The 21,117-nt window shown below is 46.5% G+C and overlaps 1 protein-coding gene across 9 annotated transcripts in view; it reads right to left on the bottom strand.

The window, feature by feature from the left end:
- LOC118378614 (type II inositol 3,4-bisphosphate 4-phosphatase-like) overlaps window positions 1-21,117 on the bottom strand; it is a 263,199-nt gene that overhangs the window by 91,430 nt on the left and 150,652 nt on the right. For all 9 annotated transcript variants that reach the window (XM_052464784.1, XM_052464786.1, XM_052464785.1 and 6 more), the window contains 3 exons: window positions 14,618-14,732; window positions 9,154-9,223; window positions 4,838-4,985 (listed from right to left, as the gene is read on the bottom strand). In XM_052464784.1, the coding sequence (XP_052320744.1) occupies window positions 4,838-4,985; window positions 9,154-9,223; window positions 14,618-14,732 (333 nt within the window). The remainder of the gene's footprint in view (window positions 1-4,837; window positions 4,986-9,153; window positions 9,224-14,617; window positions 14,733-21,117) is intronic.

The following is a 21,117-nucleotide window of genomic DNA, read 5'->3' as shown; positions in this document are numbered from 1 at the left end:
ATCCGCTTGTTTTACTCCAATGTTTGTAAACAATGTAAACATAAACAAACGCTGTACAGCCTCAAAACACTATCATTTTTATGGTCAGTCCTTGCCTCCAAAATATGGAGGGTCAGTCCTTGCATCCATAGCTATGAATTTAAGAGTCGTTACATTTCTCCATCCCGTAGCTATTTACCTAAACAGAGGTGGGGTGAGGGCTTTGTTATACTTTCAATTTTTTTATTTTTTTATTTTTTTATTTTTTTATTTCACCTTTATTTAACCAGGTAGGCTAGTTGAGAACAAGTTCTCATTTGCAACTGCGACCTGGCCAAGATAAAGCATAGCAGTGTGAACAGACAACACAGAGTTACACATGGAGTAAACAATTAGCAAGTCAATAACACAGAGAAAAAATGGGCAGTCTATATACAATGTGTGCAAAAGGCATGAGGAGGTAGGCGAATAATACAATTTTGCAGATTAACACTGGAGTGATAAATGATCAGATGGGCATGTACAGGTAGAGATATTGGTGTGCAAAAGAGCAGAAAAGTAAATAAATAAAAACAGTATAAAAACAGTATGGGAATGAGGTAGGTGAAAAAGGGTGAGCTATTTACCTATAGACTATGTACAGCTGCAGCGATCGGTTAGCTGCTCGGATAGCTGATGTTTGAAGTTGGTGAGGGAGATAAAAGTCTCCAACTTCAGCGAGAAAGTTCTAATCTAGAACTTGAGGGAAACCTGGTCTGAGAATGTTCCAGTCACAGGCAGCAGAGTACTGGAACGAAAGGTTCCAAATGAGGTGTTGGCTTTAGGGATGATCAGTGAGATACACCTGCTGGAGCTATGCCTACGGATGGGTGTTGCCATCGTGACCAGTGAAATGAGATAAGGCGTTCTATACCTAGCATGGACTTGTAAATGACCTGGAGCCAGTGGGTCTGGCGAGTTCAATATGGTGAGGGCCAGCCGATGATAGAATACAAGTCGCAGTGGTGGGTGATAAGGTGCTGAGTGAAAAACGGATGGCACTGTGATAGACTGCATCCAGTTTGCTGAGTAGAGTGTTGAAGCCATTTTGTAGATGACATCGCCGAACTCGAGGATCGGTAGGATAGTCAGTTTTACTAGGGTAAGCTTGGCAGCGTGAGTGAAGGAGGCTTTGTTGCGGAATAGAAAGCCGACTCTGGATTTGATTTTTGATTGGAGATGTTTGATGTGAGTCTGGAAGGAGAGTTTGCAGTCTAGCCAGACACCTAGGTACTTATAGATGTCCACATATTCAAGGTTGGAACCATCCAGGGTGGTGATGCTAGTCGGGCATGCGGGTGCAGGCAGCGATCGGTTGAAAAGCATGCATTTGGTTTTACTCGCGTTTAAGAGCAGTTGGAGGCCACGGAAGGAGTGCTGTATGGCATTGAAGCTCGTTTGGAGGTTTGATAGCACAGTGTCCAATGACGGGCCGTGTATATAGAATGGTGTCGTGTGCGTGAGGTGGATCAGGGAATCGCCCGCAGCAAGAGCAACATCATTGATATATACAGAGAAAAGAGTCTTGAGAATTGAACCCTGTGGCACCCCATAGAGACTGCCAGAGGACCGGACAGCATGCCCTCTGATTTGACACACTGAACTCTGTCTGCAAAGTAATGGTGAACCAGGCAAGGCAGTCATCCGAAAACCGAGGCTGTTGAGTCTGCCGATAAGAATTTGGTGATTGACAGAGTCCTTAAAGCCTTAACGATTTAATGAAGACGGCTGCACAGTACTGTCTTTTATGATGGCGTTAACTGATATCATTTAGTACCTTGAGTGTGGCTGAGGTGTTTTACTGACCGGTTTGTAAACCAGATTAACAGCGGAACAAAGGTACGGTGGGATTCAGATGGTCAGTGACCTGTTTGTTGACTTGGGTTTCGAAGACCTTAGATAGGCAGGGCAGGATGGATATAGGTCTATAGCAGTTTGGGTCCAGGGTGTCTAAACTCCTTTGAAGAGGGGGATGACTGCGGCAGCTTTCAATGAAGGGATCTCAGACTCTAGCTTTAAAGTATTGTTCTACTCAGACTGCAAGTATGAAGAGAGGTTAGAGTCTAGAGGCAATAGATCAGATAATAACAAGGCTTAAATAAGAGCTTTTAATGGCGGGAACTTGAGGGAAACCTTGGTCTGAGAATGTTCTAATCTAGAACTTGAGAGAAACCTTGGTCTGAGAATGATCTAATCTAGAACTTGAGAGAAACCTTGGTCTGAGAATGATCTAATCTAGAACTTGAAGGAAACCTTGGTCTGAGAATGTTCTAATCTAGAACTTGAGGGAAACCTTGGTCTGAGAATGTTCTAATCTAGAACTTGAGGGAAACCTTGGTCTGAGAATGTTCTAATCTAGAACTTGAGGGAAACCTTGGTCTGAGAAAGTTCTAATCTAGAATTTGAGAGAAACCTTGGTCTGAGAATGTTCTAATCTAGAACTTGAGGGAAACCTTGGTCTGAGAATGTTCTAATCTAGAACTTGAGGGAAACCTTGGTCTGAGAATGTTCTAATCTAGAATTTGAGGGAAACCTTGGTCTGAGAAAGTTCTAATCTAGAACTTGAGAGAAACCATGGTCTGAGAATGTTCTAATCTAGAACTTGAGGGAAACCTTGGTCTGAGAATGTTCTAATCTAGAACTTGAGGGAAACCTTGGTCTGAGAATGTTCTAATCTAGAACTTGAGGGAAACCTTGGTCTGAGAATGTTCTAATCTAGAACTTGAGGGAAACCTTGGTCTGAGAATGTTCTAATCTAGTTTAATGATTTGGGATTCCAAACTAGTGGGCCGATGGGGACACTCCATCTGTTCCAAATGGAAGCCTATCCTTTAAAGTGCACTACTTTTGACCAGGGCTCGTAGGGCACTATGAAGGGAATAGGGAGCCATTTGGGATACTGCCGCTGACCATGAGATCGACCGCTTGGGACTATATGACGGGCGGGGGATTATGAGGGATTGCTAGAAGACGGCGGGCGTGTGACGGCGGGCGTGTTGAGGAACGATCTGTCCTGACAGACGCTCATAGGGCCCCTGAGGGAAGAGAACACTTAGATCCTCTTACCCATCACAGTGGCTTCTCTCTTATAAACTGATTAGGATAATCTATTCACTGGCAGGATCTTAACCTTTCCTTTATTGAGTACAATGGCAAGCCTGGACCTGCCAAGGAAGGGTTAACTGACGGTTAATGAGGGTTAACAGTGGTTAAATAGGGTTAACTGTGGTTAATGAGGGTTAACTGTGGTTAATGAGGGTTAACTGACGGTTAATGAGGGTTAACTGACGGTTAATGAGGGTTAACTGTAGTTAATGAGGGTTAACTGTGGTTAATGAGGGTTAACCGTGGTTAATGAGGGTTAACCGTGGTTAATGAGGGTTAACTGTGGTTAAAGAGGGTTAACTGTGGTTAATGAGGGTTAACTGTGGTTAATGAGGGTTAACTGACGGTTAATGAGGGTTAACTGTGGTTAATGAGGGTTAACTGTAGTTAATGAGGGTTAACCGTGGTTAATGAGGGTTAACTGACGGTTAATGAGGGTTAACTGTAGTTAATGAGGGTTAACTGTGGTTAATGAGGGTTAACTGTGGTTAATGAGGGTTAACTGACGGTTAATGAGGGTTAACTGTGGTTAATGAGGGTTAACTGTAGTTAATGAGGGTTAACTGTGGTTAATGAGGGTTAACCGTGGTTAATGAGGGTTAACTGACGGTTAATGAGGGTTAACTGTAGTTAATGAGGGTTAACTGTGGTTAATGAGGGTTAACCGTGGTTAATGAGGGTTAACTGACGGTTAATGAGGGTTAACTGACGGTTAATGAGGGTTAACTGTGGTTAAAGAGGGTTAACTGTGGTTAAAGAGGGTTAACTGTGGTTAATGAGGGTTAACTGTGGTTAATGAGGGTTAACTGACGGTTAATGAGGGTTAACTGTGGTTAAAGAAGGGACATTAAACTCCCAAATCTAATTTTGTCAGATGTTTCCAGATGTCAAAATCATCAGACTACTATTGAGGTATGAAAACATCTGACAAACTTGAATGTCTGTTGAGTATAATGTCCCATTAACACTGCACTAGGAACATTCTGGGGGATTCAAACGTCATCTGGAATCATTTTGGTTACAATACACATCCCTTTTTCCTCATCATCTTGTGGCCACTTTGACCACTAATTAGCTAACAAGATCAAGAGCAGAGTCAATTAGCGACACAATACCTTAATCTTCTTCAAAGCCACTCTCAGCACGATAAAGCTCCAGGACTTTGGTTCAGAACAACGCAGTGTTGGGGGGAGTTGGTGTGTGTGTATATCTCTCTCTCTCTCTCTGTGTCCCTCTCTGCATGTGTGTGTGTGTGCGTGTGCAAACGTCTGTGTGCCTGTATGCAAGTGTACATCTGTGTGTGTGTGTGTTGCTGGTTGACTAGTATGCAGGTGTACAACAATCTCCTTTTGAAGTGTTAAACATACCTGAATAATTCAATCCTCTCTAAGTATAGCTCTTAAACAACCATTTACATCTCTGAAATAGGCCTGTTAATGTAGGCAGGCCCAGACCTATAGTCTCCCTATTCAAATGAATGCAATGTACCTCCTAGTGGTTAGATTTAGGCTTAGAGTAAGGCTGTTACAGGTCTGTGCTCTCCCTATGCACTGATCCGATGTCAGTGTTGATGTCTACCTCCAGTGGTTAAATTTGGCCTTACCTGATCCTCGATCAGCTGCTGTTTAAATTCTCACAAATCACTGTGCTTATAAAGACAAGTCATTATCCCATATGTAATACTGATCCAGGGTCAGGTTTTGCTTTTGCTTACCTCCTCATGTCTTCCTGGATGTAGAGGTGGAGGAGCTGTCTGGGGATGCTGAAGGACAGAGTACACTCCTCCATCTGTTCTCTCACCAGCATCCATTTACTATCCACCGTCTGGAACTTGTAGACCTTACAAACCGGGTTCTTAAAGACTGGGAGAGAGGGAGGGAGAGGGAGGGAGAGAGAGAGAGAGGGAGGAGGGTAGAAAGAGGGAGAGAGAGAGAGAGAGAGAGAGAGAGAGAGAGAGAGAGAGAGAGAGAGAGAGAGAGGGGAGGGACAGAGGGTGAGAGGGCGTTGGGCGAAGGGAGAGGAAGAGGAAGGGAGAGGTGGTAAAGGGGGGGATAAAGATGGAGAGAGGTAGAAGGAGAGAGAAACCGAGACATACAGTATCAACCATCACGATATACTGAAAATGATCACATACACCTTCAAAGACAAAGACGTTTCACAAACATCAACCAGACGATGTGGTTTGGTTCTAAACAAACTTTGATACCGAGGAAAAATCCAAAGACAAAACTCAAACCCTTCAAAAAACATATTTTCATGTGGCATGTGCTGCAAATGAAATCCCATAATCAATAACAGTGTCTGCGATAGATAAGGTTGCTGCTTGCCTCATCTTCCAAGAGCCGCATCTCTCTCTCTCTCTCTATCGCTCTTTCTCCATCTCTCTCTCTCTCTCTCTATCGCTCTTTCTCCATCTCTCTCTCTCACTCTCTATCGCTCTTTCTCCATCTCTCTCTCTCAAAGACTTAGAAAATGAAGAATATAAGAGATCTCAGGTCAGCCCATTAAATGATTATTTCATTATTAAACAATTCCTTCATTGGATTTGATTCCCATTTGAATGATTTGTTTATGATAGAGCAGTGAAGGAAAGGGAAGATGGTTGACTCCCCAAGCTTTGCCTCACCATCTTCTCCTATTAAACCCCATTCAAATTCAACCCTTCCACTCCTCTTCCTTTTTCTTCCTAGAGTGGCTATTAGCAGCAATCACGCGGCAACCAAAAAACAGCTTTAATACTCTTATCAGTGTGCTGGCAGTCGCTGGGCGAGAAAGCCGGAAAAAGCCGTACGCCTCAAACAGCTATTCGCAGTTCGCTGCCGTTGCTCACGTTCTGGAAGGAAGTCACTCAATAGTAATAAGCTGTAGCGCTCCGATAGTAGTAGAAGAGACTTCACCATTGAAGACGGAGGCTTCAAGATGTGTAATGCTTCCAAAAAAGCTACACGAGAGGAGAGGAGAGGAGGAGAGGAGAGGAGAGGGGAGAGGAGGAGAGGACAGGAGGAGAGGAGAGGAGAGGGAGAGGAGGAGAGGAGAGGAGGGTGAGGGCAGTGGAGAGAGGAGGGAGAGGAGAGGAAGGAGAGAGAGGAGGAGAGGAGAGGAGGAGGAGGAGGAGAGGGCAGGAGGAGAGGAGAGGAGGAGAGGAGGAGAGGAGAGGGAGAGGAGGAGAGGGAGAGGAGGAGAGGAGAGGTGTGGCAGTGGAGAGGAGGAGAGGGAGAGGAGAGGAGAGGAGGAGAGGGAGAGGAGGAGAGGAGAGGAGGAGAGGTGTGGCAGTGGAGAGGAGGGAGAGGAGAGGAGAGGAGAGGAGGGGAGGAGAGTAGAGGAGAGGAGAGTTAGAGGAGAGTAGAGGAGAGTAGAGGAGAGGAGAGGAGAGGAGGAGAGGAGAGGAGAGGAGAGGAGGAGAGGTGTGGCAGTGGAGAGACCTTCTAATTGGCGGATAAAGTGTCAGAGGTGACTTTTACTAGAGGCTCTGGGGTGGGAAGTAATGTGGTGTTCAGTTCAGTGTCAAGGACAGTCAGAGAGGTAGGAATCAGGCCCCTGGAAGGTTGGCTAGGACAGACTAGAGCCAAGCCCATCCACCATAGTTACTGGAACCAGGCTAGAGAGGACCATGTGAAAAAGATGATATCTGATCTGGTAGAGTATGGCTGAGGTCGGCAATCAACACAATAGTGTGAAAAGTGAAAAATAAGAAAGGGTTAAACTCCCACACCAGTAGAAATCGACTAAGCTGGCTAAGGTTAGCTTAGCATGCTAGCTAATTACACTGACAGCTGTCAGTCAGTGGCCTATTTGTTGTCATTTCTCTGCTACACCTAGAAATCACCACAACGGTCCCACCCCCAATTCCTGAATATGTATTAGCAGCCTGCGTCAGTCTTCGAGGTGGAGCCTAAAACAAGGATTTTCTTTCTAGGACAGGAATTACTCGAAATAGGTGCGGAAACTTCCTCCGAGGCTTTTTAAGCCATTATTTTTTCATAATCATTATATTCATGATTACATCAAATGAAAAAGTACAGCTCTGATTTGAAATGGAGAGTTTGATCTTGGATTATTAAATGACACTGTTGCTGCTGCTGTGTGGAGAGGGACAGGATTCTAGAGGGCATTTCAAAGAGTAAGTCAGAGTTAAAAAGAGAGGGAGAGGTGAGAGGGACAGGATTCTAGAGGGCATTTCAAAGAGTAAGTCAGAGTTAAAAAGAGAGAGGGAGAGGTGAGAGGGACAGGATTCTAGAGGGCATTTCAAAGAGTAAGTCAGAGTTAAAAAGAGAGAGGGAGAGGTGAGAGGGACAGATTGAGAGCGAGATGAAGGGATGACTGGTACTTCCCCCTTGCAGCGGACACGGTCGAAGGAGCAGATTAACCTCTGACCTCCCCCCGCCGCCACGCTAATCTGAAGGCCAATCAGATTGCTCCTTCCTCCTCTCCCCACACCTCTTAAGGAAATTACTTCTTCCCCGGGCATCCCCCCCCCCTCCGGTGTGTGTGTATTGTGTGTGTGTTTGTGTGAATGTGTGTGTGTGCATCCTTCTCCGCTCTCCCCCCTCTGAAAGGTAATACAAGTGAATGGCTAAATTGCATTTGACTACAATCTCTCTAAGTCTGCGGGGAGCATGTTATAGTGATGGGACCCACCCCGCGCAGGAAGACGGGTGGCACAGCCCCCTGGTGCCTGCCTCTCGCTAGCTAATTGCGACAGATAGTGACAATGACGACGGGTATAGAGAACAGAGCTGTAGGGAAAGTCATACCAACACACGCTGAGGACGGAAATAGAGACAGAGAAAAAGACGAAGATAAGACTTTCTAGAAAGTACCGGGATACGATAATGAGGAAGGGAAAGAAAAAAAGAAAGCATAGAAGAAGAGCAGGATGGAGTTGGAGACTCAGAAGGGTTTCTTTTCCCCTCTGGAGAGGAACGAGTGATGAGAAAAGGGAAAGAAGGGCTTTATATTCCCAACGCAGCAGGGAGCAGTGACCTTCTCAAGTCTCTCCTTCTCCTCCTCCCTCGTTCCCTCTCTCTTTTTCCTCACTCCTGGTGTTTCTGCTCGATTCTCCCCGCTCCCAGTGATCGAGTAACAAGCGAAGTGTGTTGCGCCATTCGGGGGGCTTCTCCCTTAATTGGTATCACAGGATCGACGTGGCGTCGCTTCCGCTTGTCTGCCTCTCCAGCCAGTCCACTCAGAACAGATACAGAACCAGGACTGGAGCAGCCAAGGGAGGCAGGCGGACTTTCACCTTGTCTGGGGATATAATTACCTGCTTTAAAGGGGCACTTCACCATTTTGTATATATATTTTTTGTACATCATATTAGTCCTGTCCTGCACCCATACCAGTGTCTAGATGTTTGAAAAAGGCATTTTCTACATTTGGTAGTCAAATAGAAAAGAAGAAAAGGTCCCACTATGATGTCATCGGAGACACTGGTATGGTGCTGTAGATAATGAATAAAAGGTTACAAAGGGTTGGATTCCATTAGAGCCACCGTTGGCCAAGTCTCACACCTTTTCCACTGTCAACTGGCTCTCCCTCCCTTTACTTACTTAAACCAAGGCTTCCCGTTTTGATCTGAGAATGAATAATATGAGTTCTTTAATCAAACTGGGTAGCCCCATTGAGACTTCAAATCTCTTTGGCGGGAGAAGGTTAGTCAAGGGCGGCGCACTTTCCAATGAGAAAACCAAGAAGTATACGGGGGTTAACTTAATGGATCACTTGATTACACTATGTCAATTTCAAGCTGCTTTTGGGGGTAACACTAGGTCATGGTAATTACAGGGGTGTAATAGGTTTTGTTAAGAGAAAAAGCAAAAAAACTGGAGAAATCTTTTCAGTAATAAACTAATTTCACTAGGAGAGATTGGGGTGATTGGTTAGACAGGGGGAGGAAGGGGAGTCAAATTAGAGGGGATGAAATTAGCCTTAAAGCTCTTCCCACTGATTACAGGGTTGCCATGACGATGGAAGTCAGCAGTTAAATTATAGGTGTTTAAAGGTAGAAGGAACAAGCGTAGTTGAACTTACCAGCACCCGTCAGGGGGCTATTATCTTTGTCGTTCTGGGTTCCCTGCGATGACTCACAAACTAAGGTGCACTGTGGAAAGAAGAGAGAGAGAGAGAGATGTTTGATGTCAAATCTCTACCATCAAACACACACATATGAATGTACATTGAAGTGTTTTCTCTGAGCAGCGGGGCGGGGCCACGTCTAGCAAGACATGTTGTTGGTTCAGCATGTCTTTGCTCTTTAAATACATTTTAATTTAGCTCAGTGTTTTTTGGGACAGCAGGAGGTAAATGACAGGTGAAGCTAAACACATATGCAGACAGACAGACAGACAGACAGACAGACAGACAGACAGACAGACAGACAGACAGACAGACAGACAGACAGACAGACAGACAGACAGACAGACAGACAGACAGAGACAGACAGACAGAGACAGACAGACAGATCCTCCGTCACTCAAGAACGCTCCATGTGTTTGTCACCGTCCCCTTTGATAATGAGTATCTTCCCATCACAGCTGCTGAATGTCCCTTTTTGATGATGCGTGCGGGATAAGACATCAAAGTGCCAGTGACAACCAACAGTTTTCAGGCCTCTCTGTCAGTGGCATCGAGGCTGACAAACCATCAGAAATACACTTTACCAATTACTAGGACTGCTACTTTTGCGAAAAAAGTGGAATTTAGCGAAACAAGGTAGCTTTCTTCACGTCAGGGGAACATAGTGAAACAAGGTAGCTTTCTTCACGTCAGGGGAACATAGTGAAACAAGGTAGCTTTCTTCACGTCAGGGGAACATAGTGAAACAAGGTAGCTTTCTTCACGTCAGGGGAACATAGTGAAACAAGGTAGCTTTCTTCGCGTCAGGGGAATATAGTGAAACAAGGTAGCTTTCTTCACATCAGGGGAATATAGTGAAACAAGGTAGCTTTCTTCACGTCAGGGGAACATAGTGAAACAAGGTAGCTTTCTTCGCGTCAGGGGAATATAGTGAAACAAGGTAGCTTTCTTCACGTCAGGGGAACATAGTGAAACAAGGTAGCTTTCTTCACGTCAGGGGAACATAGTGAAACAAGGTAGCTTTCTTCACGTCAGGGGAATATAGTGAAACAAGGTAGCTTTCTTCACGTCAGGGGAACATAGTGAAACAAGGTAGCTTTCTTTGCGTCAGGGGAATATAGTGAAACAAGGTAGCTTTCTTCACGTCAGGGGAACATAGTGAAACAAGGTAGCTTTCTTCACGTCAGGGGAATATAGTGAAACAAGGTAGCTTTCTTCACGTCAGGGGAATATAGTGAAACAAGGTAGCTTTCTTCACGTCAGGGGAACATAGTGAAACAAGGTAGCTTTCTTCACGTCAGGGGAACATAGTGAAACAAGGTAGCTTTCTTCACGTCAGGGGAACATAGTGAAACAAGGTAGCTTTCTTCACGTCAGGGGAACATAGTGAAACAAGGTAGCTTTCTTCACGTCAGGGGAACATAGTGAAACAAGGTAGCTTTCTTCACGTCAGGGGAACATAGTGAAACAAGGTAGCGAACAGAGACCGTGTGTGACTGCATGAGAGCGAAGTGTTGCATTTCACTCATCTCAATAACGTAGCCTATTCATTGATGATTGGTCTTGCTTTACTGAAGCTCTGAGACATTGCAAGCTAAGAAATAGCAAGATACAGCTTTTGATAGCCGATAGATAGGCCTAGTTCTGTGTGCCTGGTGGGCCTATACTGTGCCCCTCCCCTCTCTCTCTCTGTCCCTCGCTAGCTCGCTATGAAAGATGTGAGTGTTTGTGTTCTCAGAAGTACGTCAGCTAATCAGTCTCCTCCATTCCAAAACTACAGAATTTAAAAAATCATGACACTCAGAAATGAAAGTCGAAACCCGGAGTCAACGTGCAATCTATTATTTTGGAGTCAACTCTCTACCACCACATCATTGTAGTGGCAGAGAAAGGCAAGCGACAACAGTGGAGTCCTGTATGGCAATACATTGTTAAATGAGAAGGAACTGCTAACTTTGCGAGGTGGGATTGAGGTAGAGTAATGGTAGTACAGGTGCAACGCTGAGCCATCTGAGAGGGACGCGGCGTGAGACCGCGACTGTTGCTGGCAGCAGCACAGTTGTATCGGGAATTCAAGTTTTATTAAACTCTTCTTACAGTTTTAACTGAAAAACAATACAAAAATGGCTGTGAAAAGATAAATTGTCCACACACACACGACACCATCAAAAGAGAGCAGGAACCAGAGGCAGCCAGCCATGTTAGAGCCCCAGTCAATTATATAAGACTGCTCTCTGTGACTGATTTACTCACAGTGGTCACACACACACACACACACACACACACACACACACACACACACACACACACACACACACACACACACACACACACACACACACACACACACACACACACACACACAGAGAGAGAGAGCGCAAAGGTAACGAGGAGAAGTGTCAACAGACTACAGTTAGACTGGGTCAGTGAACACCCTATGCTACGGAGTTATGTTATCTCCTCTCAGAAAGACATCATTTCTACAGTACGCAGATCCATTTTGACTGCCTCCTCATACATGCACAACTACCAGCCAGGTCACACCAGATCAACTTCAGTATTCCACATTTGTCCAGGACCCCAGGATGTCGGGAGATGCCTTCAATACCATCCACTGGGGCAGTGTGAATGCATATTACCATCAAGTAGGTTTGCGGCTTGCTAGGGCTTTGTGGATGGGGATAGAGGATCTTAAACCGTGCGCTCCGGTTCAGAGGATCGCGGGTTCAAGCCCAGTGCTGGGCAGTCATTTTTTTTCCAGTTTTAACACAATCCTAAACCTTAACCAGTCGGAATGAACTTCAGTTAGTGCTAAATACGGTTGCTAGAATCCTGACTAGAACCAAAAAATTGGATCATATTACTCCAGTGCTAGCCTCTCTACACTGGCTTCCTGTCAAAGCAAGGGCTGATTTCAAGGTTTTACTGCTAACCTACAAAGCATTACATGGGCTTGATCCTACCTATCTCTCTGATTTGGTCCTGCCGTACATACCTACACGTACGCTACGGTCACAAGACGCAGGCCTCCTAATTGTCCCTAGAATTTCTAAGCAAACAGCTGGAGGCAGGGCTTTCTCCTATAGAGCTCCATTTTTATGGAACGGTCTGCCTACCCATGTCAGAGACGCAAACTCGGTCTCAACCTTTAAGTCTTTACTGAAGGCTCATCTCTTCAGTGGGTCATATGATTGAGTGTAGTCTGGCCCAGGAGTGGGAAGGTGAACGGAAAGGCTCTGGAGCAACGAACCGCCCTTGCTGTCTCTGCCTGGCCGGTTCCCCTCTTTCCACTGGGATTCTCTGCCTCTAACCCTATTACAGGGGCTGAGTCACTGGCTTACTGGGGCTCTCTCATGCCGTCCCTGCAGGGGGTGCGTCACCTGAGTGGGTTGATTCACTGTTGTGGTCATCCTGTCTGGGTTGGCGCCCCCCCCTTGGGTTGTGCCATGGCGGAGATCTTTGTGGGCTATACTCAGCCTTGTCTCAGGATGGTAAGTTGGTGGTTGAAGATATCCCTCTAGTGGTGTGGGGGCTGTGCTTTGGCAAAGTGGGTGGGGTTATATCCTTCCTGTTTGGCCCTGTCCGGGGGTGTCCTCGGATGGGGCCACAGTGTCTCCTGACCTCTCCTGTCTCAGCCTCCAGTATTTATGCTGTAGTAGTTTGTGTCTGGGGGCTAGGGTCATTTAGTTATATCTGGAGTACTTCTCCTGTCCTATTCGGTGTCCTGTGTGAATGTGTGCGTTCTCTAATTCTGTCCTTCTTTCTTTCTCTCTCTCGGAGGACCTGAGCCCTAGGACCATGCCCCAGGACTACCTGACATGATGACTCCTTGCTGTCCCCAGTCCACCTGGCCATGCTGCTGCTCCAGTTTCAACTGACCTGAGCCCTAGGACCATGCCCCAGGACTACCTGACATGATGACTCCTTGCTGTCCCCAGTCCACCTGGCCATGCTGCTGCTCCAGTTTCAACTGTTCTGCCTTACTATTATTTGACCATGCTGGTCATTTATGAACATTTGAACATCTTGGCCATGTTCTGTTATAATCTCCACCCGGCACAGCCAGAAGAGGACTGGCCACCCCACATATGCTCTCTCTAATTCTCTCTTTCTTTCTCTCTCTCGGAGGACCTGAGCCCAAGGACCGTGCCCCAGGACGACCTGACATGATGACTCCTTGCTGTCCCCAGTCCACCTGACTGTGCTGCTGCTCCAGTTTCAACTGTTCTGCCTTGTTATTATTCAACCATGCTGGTCATTTATGAACATTTGAACATCTTGGCCATGTTCTGTTATAATCTCCACCCGGCACAGCCAGATGAGGACTGGCCACCCCACATAGCCTGGTTCCTCTCTAGGTTTCTTCCTCGGTTTTGGCCTTTCTAGGGAGTTTTTCCTAGCCAACGTGCTTCAACATCTGCATTGCTTGCTGTTTGGGGTTTTAGGCTGGGTTTCTGTACAGCACTTTGAGATATCAGATTATGTACGAAGGGCTATATAAATACAATTTGATTTGATTTGATTTAATTTGAATGCCTAAACCTAAACAAACATTGAAAACAGAAGTGAGACCCTGACATCTTGTTGCAAGTACAGTGCTTATATGCTACACATATTATTATATTTTAGACTAAACTCAATATTCCCATTGGGTGGAATAACTAGTCAAATGAAGGAAAAGTACATACATAAACTTTGTTTTTGGTGTGAAAACACCCCATTGGGAGGACGTTTGAGCACTCTTCCGGTACCTGGCGATCTCAGAGGAAGACATCATCTCTCCCTCGCTCTCATTCCTGTGTTTCTCAGATGGTGCAGAGTAGCATGTCGTGGTGGATCAGCATAGTTGATTGTAGGTGGAATGGTCTCACAAGGGAGATGCCATTTATTCAGACGAGGTGAGTCTCGTAGGAAGGCTATAAGGTCATGGGGTTTAGCCGACTATCCCACACAAATAGAAGGATGTATGACGCTCCCTCTCTCTAATTCTTTAATGCTCTTTGTGCACATGATCACACACAGCATTCAGGCTGTCTGAGCCAATGGCTTCTCTGGCTTGTGCTCTCTCTCTCCCCCACACACACGCAAACGCCGTACGCACACACGATAAACATATTCAGTATCTAAGAGTCCCTATCCCACTCTCACCCTCTCTTACACCCCCCCGCACACACACAGGATCCAAGGGCTGTAAGGGCTTGATGAATCTCATTGGGCCACTTGAGCAGTGACAGACTAATCCTGCAAGCATTAGTGCTAGCCGAAATATCTGGAGGGGAACGAACGCACGCACGCACGCACGCACGCACGCACGCACGCACGCACGCACGCACGCACGCACGCACGCACACACACACACACACACACACACACACACACACACACACACACACACACACACACACACACACGTCCTCACCTTCTGGGCCTGCTGCACGTCGGCCGTGATGTGATCCAAGTCCCCCTCCTCCATCTCCCCCATGTTCACACGGCTCACCAACACTGTCCCCACCGCCAACACACCATCAGAAGACCTGAGGGAGAGTGGACAGTGTCAACTACGGGAACGAGAGAAAAGAGGGCAGAAGCGAGATTGAGAACAGAGGTGCAGATGGAGTAGCCAATGGGACAGAGAATAGAGGTGTAGATGGAGCAGCCAATGGGACAGAGAATAGAGGTGTAGATGGAGCAGCCAATGGGACAGAGAATAGAGGTGTAGATGGAGCAGCCAATGGGACAGAGAATAGAGGTGTAGATGGAGCAGCCAATGGGACAGAGAATAGAGGTGTAGATGGAGCAGCCAATGGGACAGAGAATAGAGGTGTAGATGGAGCAGCCAATGGGACAGAGAATAGAGGTGTAGATGGAGCAGCCAATGGGACAGAGAATAGAGGTGTAGATGGAGCAGCCAATGGGACAGAGAATAGAGGTGTAGATGGAGCAGCCAATGGGACAGAGAATAGAGGTGTAGATGGAGCAGCCAATGGGACAGAGAATAGAGGTGTAGATGAAGCAGCCAATGGGACAGAGAATAGAGGTGTAGATGGAGCAGCCAATGGGACAGAGAATAGAGGTGTAGATGGAGCAGCCAATGGGACAGAGAATAGAGGTGTAGATGAAGCAGCCAATGGGACAGAGAATAGAGGTGTAGATGGAGCAGCCAATGGGACAGAGAATAGAGGTGTAGATGAAGCAGCCAATGGGACAGAGAATAGAGGTGTAGATGAAGCAGCCAATGGGACAGAGAATAGAGGTGTAGATGAAGCAGCCAATGGGACAGAGAATAGAGGTGTAGATGAAGCAGCCAATGGGACAGAGAATAGAGGTGTAGATGGAGCAGCCAATGGGACAGAGAATAGAGGTGTAGATGAAGCATCCAATGGGACAGAGAATAGAGGTGTAGATGAAGCAGCCAATGGGACAGAGAATAGAGGTGTAGCTGGAACAGCCAATGGGACAGAGAATAGAGGTGTAGATGGAGCAGCCAATGGGACAGAGAATAGAGGAGTAGATGGAGCAGCCAATGGGACAGAGAATAGAGGTGTAGATGGAGCAGCCAATGGGACAGAGAATAGAGGTGTAGATGAAGCATCCAATGGGACAGAGAATAGAGGTGCAGATGGAGCAGCCAATGGGACAGAGAATAGAGGTGTAGATGAAGCAGCCAATGGGACAGAGAATAGAGGTGTAGATGAAGCATCCAATGGGACAGAGAATAGAGGTGTAGATGGAGCAGCCAATGGGACAGAGAATAGAGGTGTAGATGGAGCAGCCAATGGGACAGAGAATAGAGGTGTAGATGAAGCAGCCAATGGGACAGAGAATAGAGGTGTAGATGAAGCAGCCAATGGGACAGAGAATAGAGGTGTAGATGAAGCAGCCAATGGGACAGAGAATAGAGGTGTAGATGGAGCAGCCAATGGGACAGAGAATAGAGGTGTAGATGGAGCAGCCAATGGGACAGAGAATAGAGGTGTAGATGAAGCAGCCAATGGGACAGAGAATAGAGGTGTAGATGAAGCAGCCAATGGGACAGAGAATAGAGGTGTAGATGGAGCAGCCAACAGAGAATGGGAGATGGAGCAGCCAATGGGACAGAGAATAGAGGAGTAGATGAAGCAGCCAATGGGACAGAGAATAGAGGTGTAGATGAAGCAGCCAATGGGACAGAGAATAGAGGTGTAGATGGAGCAGCCAATGGGACAGAGAATAGAGGTAGATGGAGAGCCAATGGGACAGAGAATAGAGGAGTAGATGAAGCAGCCAATGGGACAGAGAATAGAGGTGTAGATGAAGCAGCCAATGGGACAGAGAATAGAGGTGTAGATGAAGCAGCCAATGGGACAGAGAATAGAGGTGTAGATGAAGCAGCCAATGGGACAGAGAATAGAGGTGCAGATGGAGCAGCCAATGGGACAGAGAATAGAGGTGTAGATGAAGCAGCCAATGGGACAGAGAATAGAGGTGTAGATGGAGCAGCCAATGGGACAGAGAATAGAGGTGTAGATGGAGCAGCCAATGGGACAGAGAATAGAGGAGTAGATGGAGCAGCCAAAGGGATAGAGAATAGAGGTGCGGATGGAGCAGCCAATGGGACAGAGAATAGAGGTGTAGATGGAGCAGCCAATGGGACAGAGAATATAGGTGTAGATGGAGCAGCCAATGGGACAGAGAATAGAGGTGTAGATGGAGCAGCCAATGGGACAGAGAATAGAGGTGTAGATGGAGCAGCCAAAGGGATAGAGAATAGAGGTGGAATAGAGGTGTAGATGGAGCAGCCAATGGGACAGAGAATAGAGGTGTAGCTGGAGCAGCCAATGGGACAGAGAAGAGGTGTAGATGGAGCAGCCAATGGGACAGAGAATAGAGGTGTAGATGGAGCAGCCAATGGGACAGAGAATAGAGGTGTAGATGGAGCAGCCAATGGGACAGAGAATAGAGGTGTAGATGGAGCAGCCAATGGGACAGAGAATAGAGGTGTAGATGGAGCAGCCAATGGGACAGAGAATAGAGGTGTAGATGGAGCAGCCAATGGGACAGAGAATAGAGGTGTAGATGGAGCAGCCAAAGGGACAGAGAATAGAGGTGTAGCTGGAGCAGCCAATGGGACAGAGAATAGAGGTGTAGATGAAGCAGCCAATGGGACAGAGAATAGAGGTGTAGCTGGAGCAGCCAATGGGACAGAGAATAGAGGTGTAGATGGAGCAGCCAATGGGACAGAGAATAGAGAGGTGGGACAGAGAATAGATGGGAGCAGCCAATGGGACAGAGAATAGAGGTGTAGATGGAGCAGCCAAAGGGATAGAGAATAGAGGTGCGGATGGAGCAGCCAATGGGACAGAGAATAGAGGTGTAGATGGAGCAGCCAATGGGACAGAGAATAGAGGTGTAGATGAAGCAGCCAATGGGACAGAGAATAGAGGTGTGGATGGAGCAGCCAATGGGACAGAGAATAGAGGTGTAGATGGAGCAGCCAATGGGACAGAGAATAGAGGTGTAGCTGGAGCAGCCAATGGGACAGAGAAGAGGTGTAGATGGAGCAGCCAATGGGACAGAGAATAGAGATGGAGCAGCCAATGGGACAGAGAATAGATGGATGGAGCAGCCAATGGGACAGAGAATAGAGGTGTAGATGGAGCAGCCAATGGGACAGAGAATAGAGGTGTAGATGGAGCAGCCAATGGGACAGAGAATATAGGTGTAGATGGAGCAGCCAATGGGACAGAGAATAGAGGTGTAGATGGAGCAGCCAAAGGGACAGAGAATAGAGGTGTAGCTGGAGCAGCCAATGGGACAGAGAATAGAGGTGTAGATGGAGCAGCCAATGGGACAGAGAATAGAGGTGTAGATGGAGCAGCCAATGGGACAGAGAATAGAGGTGTAGATGGAGCAGCCAATGGGACAGAGAATAGAGGTGTAGATGGAGCAGCCAATGGGACAGAGAATAGAGGTGTAGATGAAGCAGCCAATGGGACAGAGAATAGAGGTGTAGATGGAGCAGCCAATGGGACAGAGAATAGAGGTGTAGATGAAGCAGCCAATGGGACAGAGAATAGAGGTGTAGATGGAGCAGCCAATGGGACAGAGAATAGAGGTGTAGATGGAGCAGCCAATGGGACAGAGAATAGAGGTGTAGATGGAGCAGCCAATGGGACAGAGAATAGAGGTGTAGCTGGAGCAGCCAATGGGACAGAGAATAGAGGTGTAGATGGAGCAGCCAATGGGACAGAGAATAGAGGTGTAGATGAAGCAGCCAATGGGACAGAGAATAGAGGTGTAGATGGAGCAGCCAATGGGACAGAGAATAGAGGTGTAGATGGAGCAGCCAATGGGACAGAGAATAGAGGTGTAGATGAAGCAGCCAATGGGACAGAGAATAGAGGTGTAGATGGAGCAGCCAATGGGACAGAGAATAGAGGTGTAGATGGAGCAGCCAATGGGACAGAGAATAGAGGTGTAGATGGAGCAGCCAATGGGACAGAGAATAGAGGTGTAGATGGAGCAGCCAAAGGGACAGAGAATAGAGGTGTAGCTGGAGCAGCCAATGGGACAGAGAATAGAGGTGTAGATGAAGCAGCCAATGGGACAGAGAATAGAGGTGTAGATGGAGTAAATAAGAGGTGGTGAGGAACAGAGACTGAGAGGTCAAGAGAGACTGTAGGCTGGAGTTTCTCAAGAAATGTTTGTTGCAGTTGCAAGTGACATCATTTCAATCAACTTTGCTGATACACAAGCAACTGAAACGCCATTGAAATGGCATGCAACACTGTGGTTTGAAAATTCTAAACCAATGGCATCTGTTGCGTTACATAGTGATTCAATAAGCTATACAAATAAAAAGAGTTGCACAGTCCATATGTAAACTCCAAGTCATTTATTGGGTAAATCACCTCATTGTGATTTTCACAAATAATTTGTTAATCAAACCTTTTCGTTGATGTTTTAGAAAAAAATGCTGTCTGTACAATGTATCTAGCCAAATTGAAACTGCCAGCACTGTTCTAGCTGGCTATCGACTAACTAACCAAGGTAGCAACTAACTAAGCTTAGTCTCGCAACTAACTAAGCTTAGGCTAGCAACTAACTAAGCTTAGGCTAGCTAGTTGAAACTGGTCTGGGTTTACTTTAAAAATGAAATGTATTGACAGCCAAACCACATACATAAACCTTTACTCGTCATGATGCCAATGTCTATTTATACAGCTCCCGTTTAACGAACTATGTCGCTTCTATCAACCTTGATGGCGGTTCCGGCAGCAACAGGCAGCCCGCTGACAGACAGAGTTCTGTACCTTCGAATGGATCACGCAACAAAAGCATTGGTTTTGATTGAGTTGTTTGCAACGAGTTTCATAAAAGTTGAAACGTTTGCAACTGATCTGGATGCCACCAAGTTGCAGATGAATTTGCTTATCAGTTGCTGGGGGTGTTGCATGAAGCAATCCAAAAAGCAACATAGCTGCATCCAAGTTGCTTCGTGTAACCCCAGCACATTGTGGTCAAATCACTGAGTTACAAACCCTCTGCCTCCTTCAGTGACAGATACAGAACAGATACCACCGTTCTCATATTAGGGAGCCCCAATTACTTTTCTAACCAATGATCTGATGGGAAATCCATTGCCAGCAGTAGTTCGTCACACACACACGCGCACACACACACTTAAATGAACAATTCTCCCTTAAGCTAGCAGCATGTGTGATCTAATCCCCCAGTCAGATTGATCTAGCGCTAATGGGCCTGGTCCCACTCCCAGTGGACAATTAAGGGCTATCATAATCACAGCCAAAGCCTGGGGTGCAAGAGGGAGAGAGAGAGCGAGGGGGGAGGAGAGGGGGACGACACCCCGGGGAGAGAAGGAGAGGAGAGGGATGGTGAGGGATGGAAAGGGAGAAGAGAGGGATCTGGAGAGGTACTCTGGGCCTGGAGAGAGAAAGAAGGGGATGCTACCCCGTGGAGAGGAAGGGATGGATAGGGAGTTGAAGGACAGAGAGGGAGAAGTGACTGATCTGATGAGAGACTCGGGGAACTGCAGCAGTGGCGTTCTCGCTCAGAGACTCATTTACACACGGCGGTCCCTTGCTACACAGAGAGATATAAGTCTGTTGATGGATCCCAGGACACATGCCAGACATCTGCTTCAGTGTTTATCTTTCTTTTTGCCTTTTAGTGTGTGTACTTCACTGTATGTACAGTGGGGAGAACAAGTATTTGATACACTGCCGATTTTGCAGGTGTTCCTACTTACAAAGCATGTAGAGGTCTGTAATTTTTTATTATAGGTACACTTCAACTGTGAGCGACGGAACCTAAAACAAAAATCCAGAAAATCACATTGTATGATTTTTAAGTAATTAATTTGCACTAATTTGTTCTCACCACTTTATATTTGGGATATCGCTTTCCAACAGTAAAAGTAAAACAAAGAGCTGGAGAACGTCTTTAAGGTAATCAATTTATGTGTGGGAGCGATGGGAGATGATGTCATAGTTGTACAGACTGTAGCTTGCACACGGATGGGGGGTGATATGGCATATACTTGGCATCTTTAAAATACCACGCTTTCACAGTTTTCTGACATCAGTTTGTGTGTGTGTGTGTGTGTGTGTGTGTGTGTGTGTGTGTGTGTGTGTGTGTGTGTGTGTGTGTGTGTGTGTGTGTGTGTGTGTGTGTGTGAGAGAGAGAGTGATAATTACCATTATAGCTTAAAGGCAGGTTAAGGAGCACTTGGTTCAAATCAAGCGGCCGCGCTAACAGAAGTTGCCTTCCTGACAAGATGGTTGTACCGAGCAGCGCAGCTACAATCTATCTGTTAGAGCTGTGATTGACCTCAAATGACCTTTGTAGCTGCCTGCTGCGGAGCGCTGCCGGAAAAAGAAGATGGACAGTAAATAAGCTCCTCTCCTCCATCCTCCCACG

The sequence above is a fragment of the Oncorhynchus keta genome, chromosome 16 (assembly GCF_023373465.1).
Source record: "Oncorhynchus keta strain PuntledgeMale-10-30-2019 chromosome 16, Oket_V2, whole genome shotgun sequence".
NCBI lineage: Eukaryota > Metazoa > Chordata > Actinopteri > Salmoniformes > Salmonidae > Oncorhynchus > Oncorhynchus keta.
Note: the sequence above shows the minus strand (reverse complement) of the source record. Positions and strands in the feature narration are given on the sequence as shown.